General features: G+C 51.8%; 1 protein-coding gene across 11 annotated transcripts in view; it reads left to right on the forward strand.

Moving 5' to 3' along the window:
• Positions 1–2,783: 2,783 nt before the first annotated feature.
• The window catches only part of MSI2 (musashi RNA binding protein 2), a 203,923-nt gene continuing 193,969 nt past the window's right edge, over positions 2,784–12,737 (forward strand). For 2 of the 11 annotated variants that reach the window (XM_064394863.1, XM_064394861.1), the window contains exons 1-5: positions 2,784–3,081; positions 3,263–3,303; positions 3,431–3,512; positions 3,872–3,956; positions 8,102–8,143. In XM_064394863.1, coding sequence (XP_064250933.1) covers positions 3,020–3,081; positions 3,263–3,303; positions 3,431–3,512; positions 3,872–3,956; positions 8,102–8,143 — 312 coding nt within the window. In that variant the 5' untranslated portion in view covers positions 2,784–3,019. Of the gene's footprint in view, positions 3,082–3,212; positions 3,304–3,430; positions 3,513–3,871; positions 3,957–8,101; positions 8,144–12,737 lie in introns of those variants that run through there. The other 9 variants (XR_010349416.1, XR_010349414.1, XR_010349417.1 and 6 more) reach the window with 6 other exon arrangements.

The following is a 12,737-nucleotide window of genomic DNA, read 5'->3' on the forward strand; positions in this document are numbered from 1 at the left end:
AGTAACTTTCCTAGTTATTGGACTAAATGCTTCAACTTTTAATTGTGCAGCTAGGGAGAATGTTATCCCTGGCCGGCAGTTACAGATGTCAGCTTTGCAGTTCATTAGCTACTTCCCAAATTCCACTGGGACACTGGATTTTTAGCACGAACATTAAAGGCTGGAGAGGAGGAGAGCAGAGGGCAAGCCTGCAAACTCTCAGTGGGCTGGAGGAAAATCTGGGAGCGGGGCTGGAACAGCACCTTTGGGGCTGGGTGCTGTCGACTGCTGCCAAAGGAGCGGGACAGTGGCTCCTGGTTTGTCACCCCTGGGCTTCAGGTGCCAAGCGTGTCCCCAGAGCTTCCCTGGTGCCGTGGGTTTGGCTTCTGCTGTGACAGCAAAGTGCTCAGAAAGAGCAAAACTGACTGAACAGATTGAAACTGTCACATCCCTGAACCCAGCCTCAGCTCTGGGGGAGGTGGAGAGAGAACGGACTGATAAAGTCTTCCCAAAGCTGTTTGACCTGTAACGTTTGCTGATGGAAGGGATAGCAGTGGAGATTTCCTTTTAATATATGGCAATCAAAATTTCTTTCTGAGCCATAAGCAGCTGCACTGAAGTTCCTTCTGTCCATCAGCAAAATCTGTCTTGTGCCTGTTCATTCTGGAACCCCTTTAAAATTCTGCACCGCTGCCAGAGAGATTAAAGGGGTAATATAACCCCAGGAACCGCTCTCCTGACTAGTAATTTCCCGGTGATTATTACAAGAAATAGCTAAGATCTAAAGGAAGCTCAAAGGGGGGAGAAAAAGACTGTTCTTTAATCCCCCCATCCATTTCCTTTGCACATTGGTGCTGCTCACCCTGCTGGGGCAGGGCAGGGTCAGCCCCTTTTCCCTGCCCGCCCCACTGCTGAGCCAGAGTTCAGCACTTCATGGCAAAACAAACCAAATAAAGGGAATTATATCCCATTTTACAGTGGCCAGCATGCCAGCATGAAGAGGGGGGTTTCTCCAGTGGGCCTGACCTCCCAGCCCCGCACACATCCACTCATTCCCACCTTGTTCATTAGTCCCTGCTGGAAAGTACATCCACATACTGCCCCCAGCCCCAGTGAAAATATCATAATCCCTGAGCTGGAAATAGTTGGCAACCCCAAAACAGCTCTTGCAGGCTCGACTGCTGAGCTGGGAGGTCTTTGGTTGGGAGGCACTCGGTGCTGGACAGGTGGAAGAACTCAAAATCCACAGATATCTCTGAAAATGCAGGGCAACGTGGCTCAGTCCTGCTGGGCGGGTGGCCCATGCTCCTTAATTTAGGCAAACTTGATTGCTTAGATAATGACACCAATAGCTGGCACCCCATCCTGCAAAGCCCTGGTCAAACACCGAGTGGGAAATGCAGGAGCTGAGGGAAACCCTGCCTGGGCAGTGCCTGTGGGGCCCAGGGGTGCAGTGGTGCTGCTGGAGCCTTGGAATGTGGGGAAACCAGGACACGGGAACGCTGGGGTGAGGGAACAGCAGGGAACAGGGACATGGGGGAGCCCCAGGACACGGTGACACAGGGACATGGGGCTCGGGGTGCAGGAGCAGCCCCAGAAAGCCGCAGCTTAAACCCGGGGTGTCCGCAGGGCCTGGGCAGTGCTGAGGGCAGCGTGGCTGCGGTGCCCAGGCTTGGTGAGGGGATGGCACCTCTCGGTAACACCCGAGTTCTTCCCGAGTCCCTAAGATTTAATTTTCCTCTCCTGGACACCCAGCCCCCGGAATTCTCCCCTGACGCGGGGCTGGGCTGTGCGGGTGGGGAGCAGAGCAGGGGCCGGCAGGAACAGCCAGCTTCAGGCAAAGGCCAGCCCTCGTGAGGGCCGGGGGCCGGGCAGGGGGTGACGGGCCCGGGGGGAGTTCTGGGGGACAGTCCCAGGTGACAGTCCCATGCCCACAGTCCCGGGGGACAGTTCCAGGGGACAGCCTCAGGGACAGTCCCAAGGCACAGTCCCATGCCCACAGTCCCGGGGGACAGTTCTGGGGGCACAGTCCAATGCCCACAGTCCCAGGGGACAGTTCTGTGGGCACAGCCCCATGCCCACAGTCCCGCGGGACAGTTCTGGGGGCACAGTCCTGGGTTACAGTTCTGTGGGCACAGCCCCATGCCCACAGCCCCAGGGACAGTTCTGGGGGCACAGTCCTGGGTTACAGTTCTGTGGGCACAGCCCCATGCCCACAGCCCCAGGGACAGTTCTGGGGACACAGTCCCGGGGGCACAGTCCCATGCCACAGCCCCAGGGACAGTCCCATGCCCACAGTCCTGGGTTACAGTTCTGTGGGCACAGCCCCATGCCCACAGCCCCAGGGACAGTTCTGTGGGCACAGTCCCGGGGGCACAGTCCCATGCCCACAGTCCTGAGTTACAGTTCTGTGGGCACAGCCCCATGCCCACAGTCCCAGGAACAGTTCTGGGGGCACAGTCCTGGGTTACAGTTCTGTGGGCACAGCCCCATGCCCACAGTCCCAGGAACAGTTCTGGGGGCACAGTCCTGGGTTACAGTTCTGTGGGCACAGCTCCATGCCCACAGCCCCATGGACAGTCCCATGCCCACAGTCCTGGGTTACAGTTCTGTGGGCACAGCCCCATGCCCACAGCCCCGGCTGTCGCGCACACCCGTGAGGGACGGACGCGCGCGGAGAGCAGGGGCGGCGCGGGGAGGGCGCGGTGACGTCACGGCGACGTCACGGAGGGCCACGCGCCGGCGGAGGCCCCGCCCCCGCGAGGGAGGGGCGCGATGGAGGGAGGGGAGGATGGCGGCGGGGGGAGGGAGCGCCGGCGCGGCGCTGAGCTAAGCCGATCCCACGTGTGACGGATCTGGCTGCTGCCCCAGCGCCTCTCCAGTGAGATCCTCCGGTAGCGGAGGGAGGAGGAGGAGGAGGAGGAGGGGGGAAGGGAAAAAGGGGCAAAGCAAGCGGAGCGAACCGAGCCGGAGCCGGGCCGGGGGGGGCGGGTTGGGCGGGCGGGGGGGGTTCTCTAAGGGGCTCTCGCTCGGCGCGGCCATGGAGGCGGACGGGAGCCAGGCTACCTCGGGGAGCCCCGGAGAGGCGCAGCACGACCCCGGGTAAGTCGGCGGGGCGGCGGGGGCGCGGAGCGCGGCGGCGAGGGGCGGCCGGGCGGGCCCGCCCCGCTCCGCTCCGCGCCGCTCCGCTCCGCTCCGCGCCCCTCCGCCCCGCCGGGAGCTGCCCCGTCAAAATGGCCGATCCCGCACCGGCGCTCAACTCCGCTCTGCTCTCTCCCTCCAGCAAGATGTTCATCGGCGGCCTCAGCTGGCAAACCTCACCAGGTAACCCCCGCCCGCCGCCCCCTCCCCACGCGCGTCCCGCCCCGCGTGGGCCGCGTCCCGCCGCGCCGGGCCCTGCCCGCGCCCCCCGTCCCTCACCCTCCTCTCCCTCTCTGCTCTCTCTCCGCAGACAGCCTTAGAGACTATTTTAGCAAATTCGGAGAAATTAGGGAGTGTATGGTCATGCGGGACCCCACCACCAAGCGCTCCAGGTAAAACCGCCGCCCACCCCGCGCTCGGGCTGACAAACTTCGCGAGTTGCGGTCGGGGCGGGTGGACCCGCAGCCCCCCGGCGGCAGCCCCGCATGCCGGCCCCGCGTCCCCCCGCACGCCTGGGGCGCTGCGGGACGGCTCTCCCCGCCCGCATCCCTCCAGCCCGGAGCAGGAAACAAAGCGGCCGGTGCAGCCGGAGAGCGGCCGGGGGTCGGAGCCGGCCGCCCCCCGCTCCCGCAGGCTGCGGGGGAGGGCGGAGGGGGACGCAGCGGTTTATTTTTATGACTTCTCCCTTTGGCTCTAATTCTCATCACCACCCCCCCCTCCCCGCCATCCCCTCGCTCTTTGTCTCTCGCAGAGGCTTCGGGTTCGTTACGTTCGCGGATCCGGCGAGTGTAGACAAAGTCCTGGCTCAGCCGCACCACGAGCTGGACTCCAAGACGGTAGGTGCTGCGGGGGCTGCCCGCCGCCCTGCCCGCACGCCGGGGCCGCCGCCCGCCGCTGGAGCCGCGCTCGGGCCGGTGCCGCGGGCGGTGCCAGCCTGTCATTGAACCGGGACCTTGCGCGCCTCGGCTTTGCCTTTATATTTTTATACACTCTGCCTTTTAACTTGCCAAAAGCGGTAACTTTCTTCTTTTTATTTTTTAATTTTTTTTTTTTTAAATCGGAATTCACCCGTACCGACCGCTGGCTCCTCCCCCGGCCTTATATTTTATTGAGCGGTGACATTGAAAAAGCTGTGGAGTAAAATCCAACTTTTTTCGGTGTTGGGCTGCGGCATGCTTTCTGCGGGGAACTTTGTGATTCTTTTGATTGATTATTTATGTATTGTTGAGCGCGTTTCGAGGTGGGAGTGACTTGCTGTCAAACCGTGAAAGCTGCTGCTCGTGTCATTTCCCAAAGTCATTTTTTGGAGAGGTCCCCTCACCTGTGATGGCAGGGCCCCGGCGAAATGCACGCGGTAATTTATGGGAAGCTCTGCAAGAGCTGGAGAGTGGATGTGGTAGAGAAGCACAAGTCCTAATGTGTTGTTGTTTCTCCAGAGCTTTTTGCTGCGCTCAGTCTCCAGTGCATAATATAAGGAAAAAAATCCTTGTGAGATGCAGCTGATTTTTTTTTTTTTTAAATAAGCATTACACATGTTTGGGGTTTTTTAAACAACAATTCCACACCTGAGCTTGCCCGCTGCCCCAATACGGTGCTTTCAGTGTTGGGTCAAACAAAAGGTATGGGGCAAGTGCAGCTCTGGGCCCTGCTTTCTCCCTGGGGTCAAGGCCAAGCAAAAAGATGAAGTTTTGTGCCTCCTACTTGGTTGTAGTTTGGAGCCCCGGCAGAGCCGGGAGGGGAGGGGGAAGGACACTGCTAGAGGTCATCAGTGCTCTGGTGCTGCTGGCTCTGGAGGGGCTGTGTTTGGGAAGGGAGCTGTCTGCAGAGGCGTTCTGCCGGGCAGATCCAGCCTGGTCCCTGCTGCCGCTGGGGTTTGCAGGCTGTCTCCTGGGGCTTAAGGGGTTTATTTTTACCTGAGCGTGGTGTTAGGAGCAATCCTGTCTCGGTGCTGCAGGATCTCACGGGCGCCTGTGTGTGCGAGGTTGTAGTTAAATGAAGAAAGGGAGAAGCAGGGAGCAAACATGAGGATATGTTCTTTTAAAAATGTAATTTATATGGAAACAAAAAGCCTAAAGCTCTTGTAGAAGCAGGTGGAATCTAGTGTTTTAATTCGACCTACAGATTCTGCTGGGCTTGCCTGAGCACGAAGCCCATGCTTTCGCATGCCTTAATAATTTGATTTTAGGTTTAATCAGATATGGTAAGATAACTGATGCAACCGTGCTCCTGAAATTAAACTCACCAGACTTTTCATGTACAGCTATATTCTCTATGTGTTTTTAAAGATAAATTTAGATAAGAAGAACAAAGGCAAACAGTATCTTGAACGAGAGTTTAAAAAAAAAAAATCATGGGAGGACACCCTGTCATATTTCTGACTATAATTAGGTCCTCCCCCAGCTTTTTTCTTGTATCACAGTCTAGTCCCTGCGATGTATTAATTTGCTCTTCTCCGGGGGAGGGGTGAAGAGCTTCACGGGGCAAATCTGCCTCGGTTTTGGTTGTGTGACAATGACTGAATCAACCCGAACACAAAACTGACCTGAGAATCAGTAACGCAGCTTAGAAGTGAAGCCCGGAGCCAGGCAGGTCCTGTCAGGTGTGTATTTGTAGAGCATTGTAGTAACTGTTGTGCGGTATAACCAGGCATTTGACTCTGTTTCAACGTTCAGCACAGGAGGCAGATCGGTTGGGTATTGGCATGGAAACGTCGCTCTTGTTTACAGTTACGTTAAAAGCTTTGTTTAGGTAATGGCCATTCATATCAGAAATAGTATTATAGTCATTTCCTAGAGGACTTGTAGATACAGTAAGTAGAATTGTACCTAACTAACTAATTTTTTTTTTTTTGGTAGAACTTTGGTTTTTTTGTTTTTGTTTTCCTTTTTGGTTGTTGTTTAAATAGTTGACAGGGTTATGCAAAAGGTATGGATTTGCCACATTCGCTGCTAGTGTTTGTTTTCAAAGGCTGATGGTGTTTATGCAAAAGGTTTTGGGAAGGAAAATTCAGTTCTTTTAGAAAATCTGTCGTGGTGCGAGGGACTCCATGCTCTTTGAACTGACCTTCAAAAATGAATGTGTTGCTTTGGAGTTTAATGGCTCTCCCAGCTATTTACCAGCAGGACTTTGCAGTGATGTCCCTCTGGTGGGCCTGGTGTTCTTTGGTGGGAAATCTTGTAGTTTTGGAGCAAACATAGAAAAGTGCATATTTTTCCACCTTTGGGTATCGCTGTGGAAAATCCGTACCTGTTGTATTTCCCCAGTAGACAAATGCCTAGTCAGTGCTGAATATATTTGTAGATAATGTTAATCTCTATGAAAAGGTTAGCTCTCTAGATAAATAATTTTACTTTCTATGCTTTTTGAACAATAAAATGGCATGTAATCGCTCATTTCTCAGGTGTGTCCTAAAAAAGATACAAATATTGTATCTGATAGAGGCGAATCAGTTTATCAGTTGCACATCAAATGTCTGCGGTATTTCCCATTTTGACAAATTAATTGAGTAAAACTGCTTTTTAAGAGAGACCCATGGTTATTTAGCAGTGACAGGAATATTTATCACCACGGGCATAACAATACCAAATGGAAACATCTCTTCTTCAGGGTTTGCTTTAAGGCGGGGGAAACACAACAGAAACCAGACCCAAACTCTAAAAAAGCCCGTCCTTCCCAATGTCCTTAACCCTGTCAGTGTTAGCGGCACCAGGTTGTTGTACAGGCAAGGACAGCACAGTTCAGGTAGGATCCAGTCCTTCCAAACATCCTTTTGCAGCCCCTTTGTGCGGGGATGTCTGCGTGCAGGTGCTGCTGAGAGCCAGCAGCACTCAGGCGTTTGTTTTATTTATTTATTTATTTTATTGCGTTGAGGGGAGCTGTTGGTGAAAGGTCTGATGTTTTTGTTTACATCCAGCCCTCTGCCTGCGTGCTCCCTCCAAACACCACTGGGTGCCATTTCTTTGTGCCTGCGGTGGTGCCTTTTTGGTTTCGTGTCATTTTTGAATGGGAGAGAGGAGTCCCTTTTTAGAGATGACCCCCGTGGAAGTTGTGTGAGGCTGCAGAATTAGCATTTTGGAGTGCAGAGGGGACGTGCTAATTCATGCAGCGCAAGGGGAGCCAACGCTGCATCTTAAAGCAGGGCAGGGGGGTAGAGCAAGGATTTTTTTTCCTCCCTTTCTTTTTGTCTGTGGTGACGTGCTTCATACATGGATAAGTCAGTAACTCCTTAATGGAAAACCTTTTTTAGGAAGTTGTTTACTTTTGAGCTCAGTGCGTGTATATTTCACACACATGAAACTCGTTTGTAACTTACTCTTCTTCCTTCCCGTCCCATCCCAGAAATTCCCCTTTGGAGGTTTCCATTGCTCACGTATTTTCTTTGAGTAAATCAGATCAGTTGGGCATATTACTATGGAGGAGACTCTAGTCCTTCACATGTTTCAGTTTTAATAACTGAAATGTGAATAATTTGACTTTGCTTTTGGCTTTCCTTTTTTGTATGGTGTTGCTTGTCAGTTAGCAAAACAAAGCAGAAAAAAAGGAGTAACCTCAAACCCAAGTGCAGGAAGGGGCAGGTGTCAAAGGCACCCAGTTAAGATGTTGGTCAGGATTGCTGGCCCTCTTTCTGTGCAACCTCTAGGGCATGTGGATAATCCTCAACATGCAGTTTTGGTGGTAGAGGCAGCACCCAGAGACTGATGCAGAGCTCCCTGAGCACCCACGGGGATTGCTGCCCAGAAGATGATGGAGGAGAAGTGCAGAAGAGATGTTTTCTTCCTGCCTTCCCATCTCCCCGCCCCTGCCAAACTCCCCAGACAAGCCCAGACTGTGACCTCTCATTTCCAGAGCAGCTCTGGATGACCCGGTGTGCTGAATTACAAGCCTGAGAAATGAGGGATTAATAATTCAGTGATTTAAAATCAAAATAATGTGAAATGACAACCCAAGCCACCTTGTTGATTTCCCCTTTCTTTTTCCCCAGATTGACCCTAAAGTTGCGTTTCCCCGACGAGCACAGCCCAAGGTAAGTAGGAGGATCGATAATAGGATTTCAGGCACACAGAGAATCATTGTTGCCAGGCAGTTCGGGTTTCAGCCGGGGAATTGGCAGTGAAAGCTTTTAGAGCTGCTGCTGGGGGGATCAGAGCTGGCTGAGGCCCAGGAGGCCGCTCCGTGTCCGGGCTGGCAGCGGGACCGGGGCCGCCTCTGCCGGAGCCCCGCCGCTCTGGGTGGGCACTGTGCTGTGTTTGTGGGGAGTCTTTGGATTCAGTGCAGCCTTCTGGCTTGTTTGGAGCTGAGCTCTCAGTTCTGTGGTTGTGATGGATGGGGATCTATCTCTGCCTTCATTGTTTGCAAATTTTCTTTTGTGTAACTCAAGAGATGCGCTGCGCGGGGCTGCGTGTAAGCCTGGGATGGCAAGTTTCTGCTGAGGCTCCGAGCTCTGGGGGCGCTGGGTGTTCTATGAGAGCAGGGGGACGGCGAGCTGTGGTGTCCAGCTGCTCAGGCTGGACAGAGCAGTGGCCTGGCAGTGGTGTGGCCAGTCCTGACGCTTCTGCCCCCGCGCTCCCTCCAGGTGCCACTTCTGCAGGAGCTGCCTGTGGAATACGAGTGGTTGTTGCTCTTTAGGTTGTGCCTAATGAAAACAAATCAGTTTCAAAGCCAAGCTTGCAGCGTGTGAATTTTGAAAGCCAGAGGCTGAAAGAAAACTTTTGTAATTGACTTTTTTTTTAATTTGTTTTTGAGAGTCTATTGGAAAAACTTAATTTAACTGATGTATGGCACTTGTGTATACACTTGTCAGCTTGGGTAACTTCAGTCTTCTGGTAAAAATGGGAGAAAAAGGCTGCAAAGTTGTACATGCAAGTCAATAAGGAAAAGTGGTTTAAAGTTGGTGGTGGGAAACTACCTGAGCAACTGCCTGGACTGTTATTGCATACAGCTCCTCAGGAAAGCAAGCAGTGTAACTGGGTGTGTTGAACCATTGTGTTGGGTATTGCACAAAGTAGGCATCTAGGAAAAACCCCGTGTCATTTAAAACCCCCGGGCATAGCACAGGAGAGGTGCTGGGGAGCTCTTAAAAAAAAAAAAAAAAGAAAAGAAAAAGAGAACAAACCCCAACAGCCTACTCGCAGAATTTTAAACCAGACTAATGTAGGCAAATGTTTAGAGGTTCTTTTCTTCCTAGGACATATCTAATTACTAATTGGTGAATAATAGTGTGCCTGGCTTGCTTCTGCACTGAGCAAAGAGTTTATAGTGTGTGGGGCTTGTGGCTTCTGGATTATGTTGTTGGATTGATGCCATCTTAATATACAATTTAAAGTTACCAGAATTTTGATCTTGAGCTTGATGTGCCTGTCCCCCTTCCCAATACCTTTTAAAGGTTAATTTACATTTTAAACTGTCTTTAGTGCCAGTTACCTGTTTCTACAGCGGTACTTGGAGAAGTTTGTAATGGGTACAACAGAGCTGTTAAGCTGTCCCATGTGATTTGTTCTCCAACAATTAAGGACGTGTTTTACTACGCGGGGGGGATATTAGTGAGTTAAATTTTTGTGTTAAAGAATGCAAAATCAGGTTGTGTTGACAAAGGGGATTTTGTTTTTCTACACGTAGGGGGTTTTTTCCTTGGTTTTTGGTAACAGACATCTTTCAAGCGTGGGGCAAATGCTGGAATGGACATCAAATTCCACTCTTAGCAGGAGCTCGCTCTCTCTGGAGAGGTCAGCAGTGTCTGCTGCTGCTTTTTGCACAGTTGTCCTTTCTAAAGTGTTGGGATTTCTACAGGGCACTTGAAAAAAATCTGAAGATTGAAAACAGCCTGATTTGGCGACTGGAGAAAATCAGATGCAATAAAGAGCAGATTTTACATCAATTATGATGTATTATTCTGGCAAGCATTTCATAATCTGAATATTTTGTTTTCTGTTTTTTTAATTAGATACTGAATTAAGGTTTTGGACTTTAGTTGTTCATTTATCCCAGTTGAATAGCGAATGCTCAGCGTTAAAATGTGACTGTACTTTAGTCTAATTAACTAGCTAATGCTTGGGTCTGTGGAGATTAATGGCATTTAATGAAATGTCTCTGTCTCTCTAGGTGCAAGGGGAGAATTTGTTTTTTTGGTTTTTTTTTCCCCTTAGTAATCTTCCTTCCTGGTATGTTTAGCAAAATGGGGATTTGTTTGGGTTTTTTTTCTTTTCCTGTGCTTTTCCTGGCAGTGATGGGGACTGAAGTGAAGGAAGGCTGGGGGTGCATTCCCCCTTCTCCATCCCTCCATCCCTGTCCTTAAGGCTGAGCTTTGCCTCTGCCTTTGCCAGCCCACACTCACTTGCTCCTCCCCTCCTGCTCCACTGCCCAGCCCAGTGAAACCTCTCTTTGGGGCTTTTTGAGCTCATCTCCGCGGTTTGACACCTCTCTGCTGATGCAAATTGGCTCCGAGCAGGCAGTGGCAGGTTGTAACAGCCCAGCATTCCTCCCTGCTTTCCTGAATGACCCTGCACTGGATTACCGGGATGTGTAATCCTGCTCTCCTTGGGAAGGCCAGCACGACTCCAGCTATTGTTTTAGGAAATCTGCTGCAGGGTTTAACTCCTTGGGGTTCTGGTGAATGTCTCCTTCCTCGGGGCTCCTGTTTCTTGATGAAAATCTGTTTTGCTTCCAGTGCTGGAAGGCACTGTGTAACAGGAGATCGTTTGTAACTCTGCTGATTTAAAAAATCCTTCAAACGCAGCAGTGATGGGGTGCCAGTAGTTTTGTACCCCCTTTTGAATATTGAATACCACAATAATTGACTTACTATTACACATAGCCTGCCATTTCTGTGTTACCTGCTCTGTTAGGTTAGAGAAGGCTTATCCAAGTTAACATTTTCATTAGATAATTTCAAATGTGAGCAATTTCCTCCCTCATGCCTCTGCCATAGGGATTTATTTCAAAACCAAAACAAACCTGAAGAGCAAGAGGACAGCAGCCTCGGTCAATGAAGTAGCTCCTTGGCCATGAAAATGTCTTTGTTACAGGAATTTGGATGCTTTGTTGTGCAGAGCCGTGTATGGAACAGAGGCAGGTAAAACTTCAGCCGAAGTTTCCAGTGAGTGAGGCTGCCCAGGGAGGTGTTTGTGCTCAGGCTCCTGCAGAGTGGGGTGGAGGTGCTTGTTCCTCTGCACTGACTCCAGGGGCTGGGAATTGCTCCCAGTTCAGCAAGCTGGAGCTGCCTGTAGCAAGGTGCACGGGCACTGTGCATGTGCCCTGCTGGCTGTGCCTGGAGCCTTGCTGGAGGGAAAAAGGCAGGGTTGGTACCTCTGCTGCTGCCCTGGGTGACAGGCAGGGGCTGGCACTGCTGGTGTCCTGTCTGCGTGACCCTGACTGCAGGTGGCCACTGCATGTCTCACTTTGGGTCCAGCCTGCGTGGATGGGGACAGAGCTCTGGTGGCCCTTTGGTCACACAACAGCAGAAGGACTTGATTTGGTGAGAGGTGTTCTGTCTGGTAAAGGGCTGGGGATGCAGGAGCCATGTCCTTATCAGGTGTCCCTGTCACAGAGGTTGGTGCAGGGCTGTCCTGGCCCCTCTGCCCCAGCCAGTCCTGGATCTGCACGGTGCCCTGGCCAGCTGGGTTTCCTGTCTGGCTGGCACGTGGACAGTTGTGCACATCTGGTCCTTCTTGGGCAAGAGGCAGTGTCAGCAGCTCTCCTTTGGGGTGAGACTGTGTGAAGCTGCCTGTTCCAGAGCAGCAAATGGAGGGCATGCCCTTTCAGGATAACACCAGGCTAACCTGGGATTTTTTTAAAGCTAACCAGTGGATTTGGATGTCTGATTCCAATTAAGTTAGCTGTGGGTGGGGTGTCTGCATCCCTTGGCTGTCTGATAAACCTCAGCCAGAGTAGCAGGGAGAGATTTTATTCCAAAGCAAATGATGGACTTCGAAAATCAAGAGTTCTGTTTGTTTTCTCCCCTGCTTCTGCCTGTAAACTCCTCCAGGTTAGTCCTACTGCTTCCCATCTTATTTTAGGTGTTAGGTAGACTTCAAAGTTTCCTTTTTTTTTCTCAAAAGAGTGTGAACTGGACACAGTAGCAGAACTCGGGATTCTTCCTTTCCTGCCACCCTTCCTTCCCCACCAGGCTGTCAAGAGCAGCAGGGTCAGACCTTTTCCCAATGGTTTTAAAAAATTCTTTTTAGCTTCCCCTGCATTTGCAGGTCTGGCTGGAGCAAGAGAGGAAGTATTTCCTGATCTTGGCATCAGGCATAGATGAGTAGCCTGATGATAATCATGGTACCATCTGTGTGCAGAGTAGTGTGCAGTCCTTCCCAGATGGTGTGGGGGACTGCTTTGGGTGGTCCCTGGCCACTGTTTGGGTGTCTTGTTCAACCACCCTTGATGTGGATCCCTTGTCCAGGGTCAGCTGCTCCTGGAATCTGCTTCCCTCTGGCACTGGATGGTCCAGTGGAGAAGTTTCAGAGTCTGAGTGAACCCAGCTCCAGGCAGTGGAGGATCAGGATTTTGGACCCCCTTGTTTCTGGGCTGGGGTTTGTGCTCTGTGTGGTGTGGCTGAGGCAGAGGGTGGCCTCTGTCCTTGGGTGTCACAGCCAGAGGAAGAAGGGCTGTGCAGAGCTTCT

The sequence above is a fragment of the Passer domesticus genome, chromosome 19 (assembly GCF_036417665.1).
Source record: "Passer domesticus isolate bPasDom1 chromosome 19, bPasDom1.hap1, whole genome shotgun sequence".
Taxonomy (NCBI): Eukaryota; Metazoa; Chordata; class Aves; order Passeriformes; family Passeridae; genus Passer; species Passer domesticus.